The sequence below is a fragment of the Maniola jurtina genome, chromosome 10 (genome assembly GCF_905333055.1).
Source record: "Maniola jurtina chromosome 10, ilManJurt1.1, whole genome shotgun sequence".
In the NCBI taxonomy this organism is placed as follows: domain Eukaryota; kingdom Metazoa; phylum Arthropoda; class Insecta; order Lepidoptera; family Nymphalidae; genus Maniola; species Maniola jurtina.
Window position 1 is genome coordinate 6,888,943 of NC_060038.1, and position 16,872 is coordinate 6,905,814.

Here is a 16,872-nt window from a genome sequence, read left to right on the forward strand (position 1 = left end):
GTTACTCTCCAGACGGTAAAATGACAGCTTCAGTGTGACGATCGCAATCACCTCTGATTAGCCGACACTTCCTTTATCTGTGCGCTCACTATTGGATACAATGCATTGTTGCAACAAGACTACCATATATTCAGCCAATCACTACTATTTCTATTGGATTGTACCTAATAATGATTGATGCAGGTTTCCCGGAATCAACAGGCAGGTTTGTTAAATCATACCTATCTATACAGATGCAAAAAAAACCACGGACGTTACGTTGCGATATGTGATTGAAAGACAAAGCAACAAACAAATATTTCCGCCTTGTAATATTAATAATAATTATGGGTAGTGATTAATTCTTTATGCATTTTCTACAAGAAATAGATAATCACGTTAACCTACAGAAACTTTCCGATCATACCTATATGAAATGTTTTAAACATTACCTATTTGCATACTTTACTTTTTATGGCAATTAGCAAAAGTAGCACATGTTATTATCGTATTCATGTGTTACCGTGTTTGTTTATGAATAAATAATTAATATTTGTTTGAATTGCTATACTATTTTCCCAGTGGGGAATGTTTTCCAGCTAGGCCTGTAAACATGCTTGTATGATTCAAGATGGGTCAAATTTTTTCTCTAATTTCTTTTTGCCTTTTGACGGACGAGACCTTTATTTTATACAACAGATTCGCAAATATAGTAAGCAGTACTCGTACGGCAACAATAGAGAACGTGACGCGACGTGCCGCCCGAGCCGCAGGCGAGCGTCGCGACGAGAGTGATGAAGAGAGTGACGCTTCGGTCACTGGCGACGTAGACTCTGATGACGACGAAGTGCCTTACAACCCGAAGAACCTACCGTTGGGATGGGATGGAAAGGTGATCACTACTATCAGCTATTAGGTTTATGTAAGGGATGCGATGTGAAGTGTCTATTTCAGTCCAATACCCTTAACACGATCATATAATCTGATTATAGTCCACATAACTGACTGATTGCAGATAGCCTAGAAAATTATAAAATTAAAGAATATTAAAAAAAAACTATTAGCTAGGTATTAGGTTTACATAAGTGAAGCAATGCGCCGCCCGAGCCGTAGGCGAGCATTGCGATGGGAGTGATACCTGCGTCACTGGCGACGTTGACGCTGATGACAATCTTTGGATTGTCATCAGCGTCAACGTCCTACCTTTGGGATAAGATGGAAAGTGATGACAACTTTTAGCTATTAGGTTTATGTAAGAGACGCGATGTAAAGTTTCTATTTCAGTTCAATATCTTGTCTTTATTTATGAGTTTTGAAACACAATTAAGAAGAGATAAATTAGATAGAAGTATTTGTTTTTGACGTGACAACGTCTTATAATTCGATAGAGCCGGCTGCACGCACGAAAAAACGTGACTCATGCGGCGTTACCTCGCTCTGAGGCGTTCCATGTAAGGCTTGAAGTGCAAGCCAGAGCGCGGAACGAGCTATAAAGAAGCACAATCGGCCTTTGTTGTCACGTTCAACTATCGTCAGTAAACCGACTTTACAGACAACCAATTTTTATTTTCAGCCTATACCCTACTGGTTGTACAAACTGCACGGCCTCAACATCAGTTATTCGTGCGAGATCTGCGGCAACTTCACATACAAGGGTCCCAAGGCGTTCCAGCGCCACTTTGCGGAATGGCGCCACGCTCACGGCATGCGCTGTCTCGGCATCCCTAACACGGCTCACTTCGCTAACGTCACGCAGATTGAAGACGCGCTTGCGTGTAAGTACAACCACAAAACAATGTTTGATTGCGATCTGGTTCTGACATGATGGTGAACGGCAATGCAGTCAACTATGCATTTTACCCACATGGCCTAGCAGTGATTATCACATTGCGTTAATTTCAATTGTTATAATTGGCTTATTATGGTATTTTTTTGCTCCAGTTGAGCATTTTAGCCAATAGCAAGGTCAATCAGAAGTGATAGCTATCGTCATACATTTATCATGTATCATCATCATCGTAGGTAGATGACAGGTCACTCAAACTCAAACTCAAACTCAAATTATTTTTATTCAATTAAACTTTTACAAGTGCTTTTGAATCGTCAAAATAATCTACCACTGGTTCGGAATGCTGTCACTAATAAAACATCATAGCTCAGGTGGACTGGTTTGCACACAAATACGCATTTATATTTCTTATTACGAAATGTAGAAAAAAGTTTTATGATATCAACAACTTTGGTTTATTATAAACTAGCTGATGCCCGCAGCTTCGCCCGCGTGGATTGGTCAGATCCCCTGCAGCATCAGGATTGAGAAGTTGGACTCCAAATTTTTTATGAAACAATGTCGCAAAGTTCCTCTATCGATTAAAAAAGAAATGACGCAAATCGGTTCAGAAATCTCGGAGATTTCGGTGTACATAGGTAGAAAAACACAACTCCCTTTTTGAAAGTCGGTTAAAAAAGTAGCCTATTTTACGCCCTGGTCAATCCTCTACTTGCCTGTGAAAGTCCCGTCAAAATCGGTTCAGCCGTTCCAAAGATTAGCCTTTTCAAACAGACAGACAGACAGACAAAAATTTTAAAAACGTGTGATTCAGTTATGGTATCGTTCAAATAACCATATGAGCTTAATATGAGGTAGTTATTTCGAAATTACAGACAGACACTCCAATTTTATTTATTAGTATAGATCTTAACACTCAGACATAAAGTTTAAGAAGGATTGCAAAACATTTATATTAAAAACCTCTTGTTTTCGACAGTAAAATTAAAAGTACATAGTTATTCCAATTTTTCAAATGAGAACAAAAATATTTATTCTAAAATAAAACTTAATACCTAAGCGATAAGTCTAAAAATTAGAGTAATTTTAAAATAAGCATATTGGCTCTTATTTTTTGGGCCATTATTGAAGCACTTCTTTTAATTCTTGAGTATTGTATTTCTATGGCCATCATCTTAATTACAGTCCTACAAGGCTCTTTTGGCGCGTGGCCAAAATCGGAACTAAAGCCGCCATCTAAAGAAGTGCACTTGTTGATAGTTCGCTATGTCAGCATAAAGCGATACCTGCGCCCTCACTCAAGTGCCAAAAGAGCCTTGTCGGACTGTACTGTAGCTTCCAACTATGGAGGTGGACCTGAAAATGCGCTGAACTGAAAAGGATCAATTTGGAGTGAAGATGTATCTTATTAAAAGTGTTTTTCTTTATTTCAGTGTGGGAAAAAATTAAAAACCAAAAGGAAGGCGAAAGGTTTGTTGCAGAAAATGATGAAGAATATGAAGATTCCCAAGGAAATGTTGTTAACAGGAAGACGTATGAAGATTTGAAAAGACAAGGGCTTCTTTAAAGTATTAAATAGTCTAATTATTATTATGTATTCATATTGCGATAAAATAAGTGTGGATTAAAAAAATAATTACTTAATCAAAAAATGTGTTTTTATATAATTAAGTAATTCCTAGAAAGGGAACCGTAAATAACAGAATTAAAACAATAAAGAAATTTAGAAATAGTACCTAATACAACCTAAAAGGAATTAGGAAAACCAAAACTTCAAAGTTAATGTAAATACCCCATTTGGTGTACCATGTAGTTATCTTACTTTGTAAATTGAAAATACTAATTACTTCATGAACACATTTTAATAACAGTTTTCAGATTTATTTCATCTGCAAAATTTCATAATTCTAGGCCAAAGGGAAGTACCTATAGGTTTTCTTGACAGACACGACAGACGGACAGATGGACAGACAGACAGACAAACAAAGTGATTCTATAAGGGTTCCGTTTTTCATTTTGAGGTACATAGCCCTAAAAAAGATGGGCAGTTCCATGAAAATTCTCAGTAAAATGTCAAATGCAGTCATATTAAACCATAGACAAAAGATTAATGATCAAAAATAAATGGGGACTTCGTCTGTGGTGGCGTTTGCTGGCGCGCGTGTGGTGCTTTTTTGGAGTGTTTTTGTTAGAAGTGGCTGGTTTTTGTGTTCTGCTGGTGTTTATTGGTGGTGGAACAGACTGGGAAGCGCTCTAAAGAGGCGCCGCGTGTATGTCGGCGGGCGCTGGCACAGACGAAGTCTATACTTATACAGTTACTTATACTTTAGTTTCCCTAACTTGTAAATAACTACAAACTTGACATTGGCTAATCAGTGTAAAGCCAGACGAGAGAGAGAAAAAAAAATGAAATGTCAATGTCATATGTCATGAACTCGTGGTCAATGGTCATGTCATAATAAATAAAGTACCAAGTATCGAGTATTTTTATTTCACTAATTTAATTGGTTTCTTCTTGTTTGAAAATAATTATCCATTAATGTGCATCGTGGTAATGTAGCGAACACAAAAAAATGGCAGAAGGAAATAGGCGCAGTCAAATATTTACCGGTGCGCGGGTGTTAGGTTATGTCAGTACACACATACCTTTTGTATCCAGATTTATTAAGAGAAGAGGCGAAACATTGTTATGCACGAGTGTAGGAAAATGGTTTCATACGTACGGATGTGATAAGTTCCGTTTGTTGAGCGTAAGTGGGGAACATCCAGGTCCCATAACATGTATGAGTGGCGACTGCTATCACGTGTACACAGCTAGCGAAAACAATATTTACGCTTGGAGACGAGGCTGCGAACTTAAACACGTGTATAAAGGACACCAGGCACCTGTACGCATAATCTTACCTTTCGCTATACACATAATATCTATAGACACAGATAATGTTCTGAAAATATTTGATATAAAAGAAGAAACAGAATTTCTTGATCTGCGGTTTGAAGCAAAACACTTTAAGGTAACGACATTATGTCATCCGCCTACTTATCTCAATAAAATACTGCTCGGCAGCAAACAAGGTCAGCTGCAGTTGTGGAACATAAGAACTTCAAAATTAGTGTATTTATTCAAAGGATGGAACTCTGCGGTTAATGTAACAGAGCCAGCACCTGCCATAGATGTGGTTGCCATTTCTTTGGCTAATGGGAGAATTATTCTTCATAATATCCGCTATGATCAGATAGTTATGGAATTTCTCCAGGACTGGGGTAAAGTTAGTTGCTTATCATTCCGAATGGATGGAGTACCATTAATGGTAACTGGCAGCACAAATGGAAACCTAGTCATGTGGGATTTGGAAGAAAAAAAAGTGAAATCACAGATACAGTCTGCTCATTTTTCAAAGATAGCCGGCCTGCAATGTCTCATGTCAGAACCGTTGATGGTAACTAATTCTCAAGACAATTCTTTGAAGATGTGGATATTTGACATGCCTGACGGTGGAGCAAGACTGCTAAAAAAGAGGTAGGTTATGATTTGTAGATATTGTTTTGTTTACTGTTATAACTTTTATAAGCAACATTGTAGGAATGTGATAAATAATCTTCTATTTAAAAATAATATATGGCTGTTTATCTATTCATTACCTACATGTTTATGCATTGTTCACCTGATTGAGTTGAAACTTTGTTAAGTTTCTGTCAGCACTTGACAGAAGGTTTCTGCCAGAGTACCTCCGCATTGCATGCTAGGCATAAGCTAGCAGTAAATAAATATTGCCACCAAATTACTAATCTGAAACCTTTTATAATAAGTAATTTATCTTATAATTTCTTTTTTATAGAGAAGGTCATGCTTTACCTCCAAACCTGGTGCGGTACTGTGAGCCGACGGGTGAAAATATCCTTGCTGCAGGCAGAGATAGTAGCCTCCATATCATGAATACAGTCACTGAAACCTTTAATAAGAGTATGGGAAGAGCATCTAAAAATAGAAAACTTTCAAAGAAGAAAAGTAAACATTCCTTGAATATTTTATTTGCTTTACATTATAATATAATAAATATAGTTAAAGAAACAAAAATATGTATAAGTTATCATATCAACATATTCATGCATTCTGTACAAAATAGTTAACAATATCATAAAACTTTAATTCTTATTTTATCATTTACTAGGGGATGCCCACGGCTTTGCCCGCGTGGATTTCGATTTTTTTTAATCCTGTAGGAGCTCTTTGATTTTCTGGGATAAAAAGTAGCCTATGTCCTTCCCCGGGATGTATCCCAAGTCTGTACCAAACATTAAAATCGGTTTAGCGGTTGGGCCGTGAAAACGTAGCAGAAGACAGATAGACAGACAGACAGACACACTTTCGCATTTATAATATTAGTATAGATAGTATGGATGAATGAAAGAATGACAAAACTAGTTGCTAACCAGATATGATGTTTGTGTATCTAAGTAATATTATTGCCACAGACAGGAAAAAAAACTTACATATACTTACTCACATAAGAATTTCATTTAGAGTTAGATGATTTTGTTTCATGAAATTCATAAAATTGACACTACATTTGAATGTACATTCACTAAAGTGTTTCTTTAATTCATTTTGTCTTTTTTTTCTCAAATGTAAAACAAAAGCACTTATTACAATTTTAATATTTGACTCAGGAATTAGTTCTGTCTATATTTATTAAATCTTTTTACAGAAAGTACCCAAGCAGACTATCTCATCCTACCACCAATAATAAAGTTAAGTTCCTGCATGCAAAGGGATAAGCAATGGGATAGCATTGCATCACTTCACGAGAATCAGTACCTAACAACAACATGGTCTTACAACAAAATCCGTATGGGCAGCCATATACTGAAGCCCCCAGGAGTACAGAAGGATGTAGTAGCAACTTGTTTGACAGTTACACATTGTGGGAATTTTGTTATTATAGGTGAGTCAATTTTCCTTCTTTGTCTAAGGCTAGCATAAAACATTTTAGAATTGCTTCACTATTGGCTTCATTTTTGTTTTGATACTGTATTGATAAAGCACTACAAAATATGAAGTAACTACGTCAAGATGCTGAGGACTTAGGGAGCATTTAAGTTTTTATATATTGTGTGCATTTAGGTTTTTTATATATCCTATGGAACTCTTCGCTTTCTAAGATAAAAAGTAGCCTATTTCTATCTACAAGATGCATCCCTGAACTAAATTTTGTAAAAATAGGTTAGGCATGATATGAAATGATAACAGACAGAGATGCACTTTCATAGTATTAATATGGATATAGATGGATTATAAATATTTGATTCACATTTCATTGCTATTTATGATGTTTGCTGTTAATATTCATCTTACAGTAAAAATGATTCAATTTATTATTAACTATCAACCAAGCAACTAACCATCAGTTTGCAGTGGTATAAATTATAAAAAATCAAAAGATCACAGGCAGCTTTAAATTAATTAATTTCCTTAGTTCAGTTCTTATATTTACGTTATCATAATTTATGAGGGTTAATTTCAGATGGTCAAAATTCAAAATTTTGTAAGTCTTAGACTTATTAGACATATTATTCTAAACTAGCTGATGCCCGCGACTTCGTACGTGTGGATTTACATTTTTCAAAATCCCGCGGGAACTCTTTGATTTTCCGGGATAAAAAGTAGCCTATGTGTTAATCAGCTGGGTATAATCTGTCTCCATTCCAAATTTCATCCAAACCGCTCAGCCGTTTTTGCGTGATTGAGTAACATACATCCAAGCATCCACACTTTCACATTTATAATATTATTAGGATTAGGATTAATCATGTAATGCTAGCTAATTTTTTTATTGGATATTAATATAGTTGGTTCTCAGATCCTATCCATTTAGTCCAGTCACTTATAATAGGTACTTAATAAACATTGGCTTTGCAGGCTACAGCAATGGCCAGGTCCACAAATTCAACATGCAGTCTGGCATATACAGGGGACACTATGGCGAAAAGGGCAAAACAGCTCATAAAGGAGCTTTAAGAGGAGTTGAGACTGATTTGTGCAATCAGAGAGTGATCACAGTTGGTGCTGATGAAAGACTCAAGTTTTGGCATTTTAAAGATGGTATGTAATAGTGCTCCACCTCTGCGTTTATATGCTGTGTTCATACGCAGCAATGAATTTTCACTTTAGGATAAGCCCTCTTCTTAATTTTAACTTCTTACTTCCATAATTATGTAACATGTAGTATTTTGGTAACAAAAAGTACCCTGACCTGTGCCAGGGTAATTTTTGTTACCAAAAAGAACAAAAAGTACCCTGTACTTTTTGTTACTTTAAACAAAAATTTACATATGCTACGACAGTATGTTAAATTTGATTTTGATGATAAACAAAAACGTTTATGGTTTTTGCAACTGATTCTTAATTCTAGCCTTGAATTTTTACTTCTAGCAACCTCTCCTTATTACGTGCTAAGATTAGAGGAAACAGTGAATATGACGAGATGTCACAGGGACAGTGGTTTGCTGGCGTTAGCAAATGAAGACTTCACCATCACCCTCGTCGATATTGACACAATGACTGTGGTGAGGAAGTTTGAAGGCCACATGGGGAAGATTAATGACATTGATTTTGATTGCCAGAGTCGGTAAGCTTAATTTATTTAATATTTTCATTATTATATAGTCCTCTGAGTGTTAAATGGCAAGCAATAGCCAAGTTTATAAATGTGCCATTTTTGTTCATTTGTAAGATTATTTCTTAGTAAGATATGGCATTCCCTTACCATGATTTGTAGATTAAATAACTAGTAGCTAATTTTAATGTTTTAGTACATGCATTACTTTTAGCTATTGAAGTCTGTTCTAGAAATAAATATTATATGCACTGAATTGAGAACCTTTGCCTTTTTGAGTACCTATCATTAATTATTTTTTTCTAATGTTTTAGATGGCTGGTTACTTCATCAATGGACTGTACAATATGTACATGGGACATACCAAGTGGGCAACTTGTTGATATATTCTCTGTAAGTTTTTTATGAATTCACTTTCAAGCAGGGCCCTATATTTACTGTAAATAAATAATCAAATAGCTACGATCTCCTCTGCATCTACTATTTTGCCTTAGTTGACTTAAAAAGTAAACATGCCACTTCTCGGTGCTCGCAATACGCGTAAGCGACACTATGGCTGGCGCACCCGGAGTTTCTACCGCGAAGTTTGAGAAAAGAAGTTTTGCTTGATTTTATTGTCAAACCATACCTAATCGGAAACCAAACTTTAGAACGCATTGACTGAGCAAAGCGCGTCACTTACGCGTGTTTCCGAGTTTTCTCCGAATTATTTATCTTTTAAGTTATCTGAGGAAAAATAGATTAAAATTTTTATGTCCAAACTTTCATTCGTATCCGCACCTAACGCTTTGTGATATGCATTTTATTTTAGCTTCTATAAAGCTTCTGAGACGGTGAAGTCAAGTGCTTGATGGCAAGCACATAGATTTTCGTTGACCCAAGCGTGTTGATCATTTTCAATGTTTGCTCGATGCTTGAGTCAAGCATTTACGTGGTTGACTGTGAGTGACACTGAGTTCTGACGTTGTTCGGGAATTAGAAAAGTGTGCTGGCTCAAGCTGCTTGATGGGCGCATCGAGCTGCTTGAGCAAGCAAAAAAAACTATGCTTGCCATCAAGCTTCTTACCCAATCCGACCAGAAACCATTCAGAAATAATAAATTCCCAAATTACCCCAGCTGGAAGTTCACCCCATGGTATTCCACTCATAATTGAGCGTCCACACACTGCTCTACTCGCGCAATTAATCGCGACGCGCCGCACTAAGTCGCTTACCTTTGCAACACGATGGACGTCGAAACTGTGGCAGTGTGCGCGCTATTGCATACTTATCGACAAAATAGGGAGCGATGGGCATGAACGAGGAACATGCGAGTAGCGCGGCCACACTACGTCTCTGCCTCCGTTCCTCGCTTCTTCCTATGCCACACGGGCAGTGTGTGGACGGGGGGTAAGACCACAGGGCTAATCACTGCGCCAGGGAGGTCGTATAATTTTGTTTTGTTGTCAGTTGGAGAAGCCGTGCACATCGCTGAGTATGTCGCCCACGGGAGACTTTCTGGCAAGTACCCACGCGGGCGAGCTTGGAGTGTTTCTGTGGGCCAACAAGCTGCTATACGATAAAGTGTTCCTCAGGCCCATCGATAGACGCACCGTTGATATACCGCGCTTGAGTGAGTTACCTATTTTCGTATATACATGGTGTAGCCAGCTGTGAAGCTGTGATAGCCTAGTGGTTAGAACGTCCGCCTCCTAATCGGAGGTCGGGGGTTCGATCCCCGCACGCACCACTAACTTTTCAGTTATGTGCGTTTTAAGCATTTAAATATCACGTGCTTTAACGGTGAAGGAAAACATCGTGAGGAAACCTGCATGCCTGAGAGTTCTCCATGTTCTCAAAGGTGTGTGAAGTCTGCCAATCCGCATTGGGCCAGCGTGGCAGACTATTTTATTTATTTATTTATTTTATTTTACATCTAATTGAACGGCAGTGCCACTTACACGAACTAGATGATTATTACACAAATACAAAAAGAGAAAAATAAAATAAAAGGTAAAGCTAGAACAAAATATGTTACAATAAAAGATTTTAAATTTTGAATGTATGTACGCTGAGAGCACTGAATGATCCTGTTCATTCAATGCTCTCCGCGTACCTCAGTAACTCCTGAACCAACGATGTCCACCCGTCATTGAATGGATCCCATTGATCATTTATATCCGAGAGCGCGTTGAAGGAAGCCAATGAACGCGGTATCGGTGCCATAGATCGAGCAACAGTACGATGAACTGGTACCACGAAAAGTTTATTCTTTCGTGGACGAAGATTATTATTTAATTTAGGTACTCGTATACGACAGAGTTGGTCATGAAGGTCTGGAGCGTCGACATCCCCTCGCAAAATTCGGCACATGATTTTTAGTTGGTCGCTAGTCCGTCTGACCTCCAAGGAGTTAAAACCCAAGCAACCTAAAAGAAATTTGGTTGGATATAGGAAGGGGTAATATCCATAGCAACGCTTATACAAGTATCTTAGGAAGGCCTTTTGCACTTTTTCTAACATAAGTCCATATTTTTTCTCGTACGGATGCCAGACACAGGTACTTGTTTCGAGTTTGCTTCGGACCAAGGCATAATATAGTAACCTTATTACTAAAGGGCTATGGAACTCCCGAGAGTTACGCAATACAAATCCTAATCTTTGAAATGAGTCAGCTGCCACTGTATTGATATGGTCTCGGAAGGTTAATTTGGTATCAAAAGTTACGCCTAAGTCTTTCACATTTTGTACTCTGGGAATGGGAATTCCATCCATTTTATATTCATGTATCAAGGGATACCGAACTTTACCAAAGGTCATGACTGAACATTTGTCACGGTTGAATTCCATTTTGTTCGTTTTACTCCAGTTACATACAGCTGTTAGATCGCGTTGCAACTTGAGGCAATCTTCGGCAGAAGTTATTTCTAATATAAGTTTTAGGTCATCAGCATATAATAGACATTTTGCATATTTTATACATTCTGGAAGATCGTTTATCATAATTAGGAAGAATAGGGGTCCTAAAATAGAGCCTTGGCTTACACCGGATCGCGTATGATAAGGTTTAGACTCATATATGCCATAGCGAACGAATTGCTGACGATCACGGAGATAGTCAGAAATCACGTGTAGAAGCTGAGGAGATAAACCAATAGCACTGAGTTTGCTAAGAAGAATATCGTTATTTACCCTATCAAAAGCTTTACGGTAATCAAAATAAAGGGCATCTGCTTGATGCCCTCTATCTAAGCAGGACGATATGTACTCAGCAGCTGTTAATAGGTTGGAGTTGACAGACTTCTTGGCCCTAAAACCATGCTGTTCGTCACGAAGTAAATTACCAATTTGCCGGCTTATCATTCTATGCACGATTCTTTCGAATACCTTGGCCGGCGTTGAGAGAATAGCTATAGGACGAAATTCCTGGACGGACGTCGTACCGGTTTTTTTAGGTATTGGTGTAACTCGGGTCAGCTTCCATTGAGAAGGATATTGTCCTGTTTTTAAGATCAAATTAAGTATATGACAAAGAGGGAGACAAAGATATTTTCGACACATTTTCAAAACATCTGCTGGTAAGTTATCTGGTCCAGTTGAGCAATTTAGCTTCAGTTTATCAATGCCATATTTTATGTCGGTTACTGTAAACTTTTGGATATGGCAGACAGTACTATTTAGCTTACCGTCATTAAGACATGCCTCAACTACACTCAACTTTGGCACCCCAGACAGAAACACGTTTGCAAAGAAATTCGCAAAGGCTTCAGCCGCATCTACTCCTGTGTGCATACTACCATTATATGTAACGTTAGGTTCAAATCCCCCTTTAGACCGAAGGCTACTGATGAAGTCCCAGAAATATACAGGATTGGTTTTAATGTTACTTTCGGCCCTCCTAATATAATCGTCAAACGCTTTTGGAATACGAGCCTTCAAATTGGACCTAATTTCTGAAAACCTAATATAAGTCTCAACACATTTAGTCTTAATCCATTTAGTATGCAATTTTAATTTCAATTCTGTTTCTCGTATTATATCGCTTGTAAACCAAACTGGATAGCGTTTAACCCTACTTTTTTTCCTACTCTTTTTAGGGATACATGAGTCAAAAACATCATACATGATATTATAGAAACAAGTTGTGGCTGACTGTACATCCATTGTGGCTAAAAGATCTTCCCAAGAAACTGAAGACATTAGCGTTACGAGTTGGTCGTGGTCACATTTTCGAAAATTCCAGTCTCTAGAGGAGCTTATGTTGCTAGGCTCCAATCGTTCAGAGTGCTTGGCTGCACGAGTATTAATTCTGATGTTAAGAGGAGGATGATATAAATCAGGCCGAACCATTCCCTCCGTATCAGAGACTATCGCTTCAACACGCTCCTGGACAAGTACTACATCTAGAATACTCCCGTGAGAGTTTACAATGTTATTTCTTTCGGACAAACCACAGAGTGATACAAAATATGAGTAATAACGAATTATGTTTGAGGACGCACTGTTTAAGTTTAAATCTCCCAAGATTACCACTAGTCCTTTTAATTCAAGAATAAAGCTTTCTATTTTGCAGAACAAGTTCATGTAGTCTTCGTCGGAGGCACTGGGTTTTATGTAGACCACACATATAAACATAGACCGACCCTGTATGTTACAAGAAATCCATAGATCTTCACCATTGTCGGTTTCCAACTCACGTCGTCGTTGCATAAGTATACCGGAACGAGCTACGATCAGGACGCCACCGCACGGCGAGCCTCTGTCGCGGCGCAATACACTCCAGCTGCCACTGGCTATTTCTGCATCTTCAACGGTATTATCGAGAAATGACTCCGTAACAGCTACCATGTCACATGCTTGCGACAAAAGATTCATGGTCCAAGTTTTTGTTTTTGTTTTAAGGCCACGAACATTTTGGTACAAGATGTTAAAAGCAGAATGGTTTTTTGAATTATCCATGCAGCTGTTCGTTTGGGTTGCGAAAGGGCTGACGCCTGGCCTCCGGGTTGCCCGAGTTACCTGAGGATTTACGAAAATTAATCCAGGTCTTGATCCTTGCATTGATCGGCCAGACATCTTCCGAAAGGCATTTATCGTAATCAGCCACTGGAACTCCGATTTTAAATGACTTGTAATTACCTTTAGGTACTAACTCTTCCACGGTGCAGGTATTCGCAGAACAAAGTTGCTGTAGGTATTTCAATATATCTTCTGCACCCGACTCCATGTTCCAGAGGTGCAGGTATTTCCGGGGTTCTACTGCTTTTAAGAATGTCGCAGATGAGCTCGCGGTGCCACAAATCATGCTAGGCTTTCGGGGCTTTTTCCTGCGGACTTCTACCCATTGTCCTAAAGATTCAGACCCCTCCTCCTGGGTTGTAGAAGCCGGTGGCTGTGGTACACTGTTTAACATCGACGACCCAGTTATAGGCCCAGAGGGTCGCGAGTGGCGCTGCCCAGCGGCTTGCCGATAGCTTCGAAGTTCGCGCGGATTCGGCACGAGATTATCGATTGGCGAGGGTAGCACGGCGGGTTGCGAAGCCACGTTCTGTATATTGACAGTCTCACCTATCACAGGTTGACTCTGTTCGTCTTTGCTGCTTGCTATGTTGTACATTTTCGACTGATCGCAACTGTCGATAACTGCCGTGACAGTATCAAGGCGCGAAAAGTAACTATCGCACTTTGCGTGGTATGATGTCAGCAGAGTCATGGCCTGACTAAGTTGGTTTTTTAAGCCAAAAATCTCTTCGCGCAGTTGTTTAATTTCCAGACGAAGGTCTTCAGTATTTTGTATTTCTTGCTCGTCCGCGTTAGAAGCTAGAACAGTCGCCTTTTTCCTGTAGGTAATATTGTTAGCGGCAGAACTGCGCTGACAATGGCCTAAACAGACTATGGCCTAAACCCTTCTCATTCCGAGAGGAGACCCGTACTCAGTAGTGGGGCGGAAATGGGTTGATCATGAATGGTGTAGCCAGAACGCTAGCAAAAACTTAGCGCTATTATTATACTACCTTAACACAATCCAATACCGATAATCATTTCCCTTATCTTGTAGCTTTAGTGGTTTAGTATTTTTCATCACCGCATTGTATAGCGCGCAAAACTCGGGTCAATGCCCCACCTACGATGCGGCATTGACTTCGAGTGACCTATTTATGGAACGTTTTGCTTACACCCTCTGTATAAACAGGCCTATCATTAGGCCTGGTTTCTCCTTCACCACAGAACTGGGGAAAACCGTGAATGTTTGCATCCTTATATGGTTGAAATTCTGTCTACCCCTACGAAACGTTTTTTGCTCAACGTTTCTGATACGAATCGCTAAGGTGGGGAATGCCATCCCGACGTCCAAATTTCCTGCTACGCGTATAATCTATTTATATCAAAAGTAATAATGAATAGGCATCATCTTTAGGCAAGCATTTTCCTACCTAAATTGCCTCATTACATCATAAGCCTATCGCAATCAAAAAATTGCTATATTATAAATGCGAAAGTGTTTCATTGTCCTTCAATCAAGTCACAACGGAATAACGGATTGACGTGATTTTTTTGTATGGATTTATAGTTTGAGAGTGACATAGACTACTTTTTATCCCGAACAAACAGCATCGACTGGGAACGTATGTCCGACTGACGACCAAATCTGTACTTTTTTTTCCTCGATCTTTAGCACCAAATCAATCGAATTTTGCAAATTAGCTTAACATTCTAGAAAATTGAGATCATGCAATCTGGTATATTTTCCTATCTTGAAAAATCTGGGATATGGGCTTGCAATGGAATATTTAACTATCAAGTCACAAAATTTTTCGCAAAACAATTTTAACGCTGATTAATTATTTTTTAACAGAACTACCAACAACGGCTGCAGAAAAACCAGATATTGAAGACCTCGGCATCATCGACATAGGCGACGAACCGGAATACAAGTCTCCGGAACAGATTAGTGAAGAGCTTCTCACTTTATCCGGTCAACCCACTTCAAGATGGCTGAATTTACTCAATTTAGACATAGTCAAAAGGCGCAATAAACCGAAGACACAACTAACCGTGCCCAAATCAGCCCCATTCTTCTTACCAACGATTCCTAGCCTTGAACTAGAGTTCGATTTAGAAACAGAAAAACTTAGCTCCGACAAAAAGCTTCTGATTCCCGAGTCGTTATCAACATTAACTCCTTTCGCTAAGAAACTTAACGCTTGCGAAAATTATGGAGAATATAAGGAATGCTTAGAGAAGTTAAAAATACTTTCTCCATCTTCGATTGAAGCTGAAGTAGTCAGTATGGCGCCAGATGTTGGAGGGTCGATAGATGTTATGAACCAATTTCTCAAAATGATCGACGTATTATTGAAATCGAACAAAGATTTCGAGTTGGCTCAATCGTATTTGAGTTTGTTTCTGAAAGTGCATACAAAAACTATTTCGGAAAACGAGGAGTTGAGAAAAACGCTCGAATCTGTCGAAGAGTCGGCAACGCAGGCTTGGTCCAAATTGCAAAGTCATTTGTTGTACAATATTTGCGTGGTTAAAGCATTAAAGGATATGTAATTATTTTTAGATTTTGTAGTTTTTATTCCTTATTTCCTAAACATCGAATTTCTAGTTAGGTTCTTTTGTCAGGAACCCTATAAGTAGTCACTTAGTTGTAAGTAGTTACCTTAGGTACCTACTAAAAGTACGTGCAAAGACTCAATACAGTATAGCTCCATTATATATTCAGATTATTTATACGACTGCAAAATAATGTAAAAATCGATCTTTTTTATTTTATTTAGATACAAGTTAGCCCTTGATTGCAATCTCACTTGGTGGTAAGTGATGATGCAGTCTAAGATGGAAGCGGGCTAACCTGGAAAGGCTATGGCAGTTTTTTTTATAAAACTCTATACGCCACTGGTTTCTACACGGCATCGTACCGGAACGCTAAATCACTTGGCGACACGGCTTTTGCCGGTAGGGTGACCAAACCAGACCAGAAGTTAAATTATAAAATTCTCGGGATCGAACCCGGGACCTTCGACTTATAAGACCACAGCGCTTTCCACTGAGGCAGGGAGGTCGTCTAAATCTCTTAGCACATTGCGATTTTGTTGTTCAAATCTAAAATATCAGTCGCTTTGAGTTTCGGAAATTATGCAAAGGCGAGTGCTGTGCAGGTGGTAATTGAAAACACGGGTAAATGTAACCGGCCCGTCATAAATATTCCATATGAAACCTTTTTTATCATTACGTACTTACGTAAAAACGAATCTCTTAATATTCCCGTTGCTAATTATAGAGACTTATAAAATGCATATCGTTTTCCAATTTTTTTTGTATAAATAGGTGCCTACCTATTTTTTTTGCGAGGTAATAATTCAACCAAAAATTGAGGTGAATAGGGTCAGATAACTGTTTGTTTGATTAGTATTGTTTATTTTGATATAGTTAGCTCAGTTTTTACATTATAATTCGAAATAGTCAAATTGGATCTTTCAGCCCCGCCCTACCCTACTGCAA

General features: G+C 38.5%; 3 protein-coding genes across 3 annotated transcripts in view; 2 read left to right on the forward strand and 1 right to left on the reverse strand.

Annotated features, from left to right (window-relative positions):
- The window catches only part of LOC123869060 (splicing factor 3A subunit 3), a 10,379-nt gene extending 6,962 nt beyond the window's left edge, over window positions 1-3,417 (forward strand). Inside the window, exons 9-11 of the mRNA XM_045911795.1 lie at window positions 679-871; window positions 1,553-1,754; window positions 3,202-3,417. Of these exons, the coding sequence (XP_045767751.1) occupies window positions 679-871; window positions 1,553-1,754; window positions 3,202-3,335 (529 nt within the window). The 3' untranslated portion in view covers window positions 3,336-3,417. The remainder of the gene's footprint in view (window positions 1-678; window positions 872-1,552; window positions 1,755-3,201) is intronic.
- The window catches only part of LOC123869061 (ATP-dependent RNA helicase DDX18-like), a 23,816-nt gene extending 17,917 nt beyond the window's left edge, over window positions 1-5,899 (reverse strand). Inside the window, exon 1 of the mRNA XM_045911797.1 lies at window positions 5,889-5,899. The gene's annotated coding sequence lies outside the window, so the exon portion shown is untranslated. The remainder of the gene's footprint in view (window positions 1-5,888) is intronic.
- LOC123869056 (WD repeat-containing protein 36) lies at window positions 4,192-15,932 on the forward strand. The gene is made up of 8 exons (XM_045911792.1): window positions 4,192-5,288; window positions 5,608-5,777; window positions 6,478-6,714; window positions 7,689-7,871; window positions 8,202-8,397; window positions 8,700-8,778; window positions 9,835-9,997; window positions 15,221-15,932. The coding sequence occupies exons 1-8, from the start codon at window positions 4,342-4,344 to the stop codon at window positions 15,919-15,921; spliced, it is 2,676 nt and encodes an 891-aa protein (XP_045767748.1). The 5' UTR covers window positions 4,192-4,341; the 3' UTR covers window positions 15,922-15,932.
- Window positions 15,933-16,872: the final 940 nt, after the last annotated feature.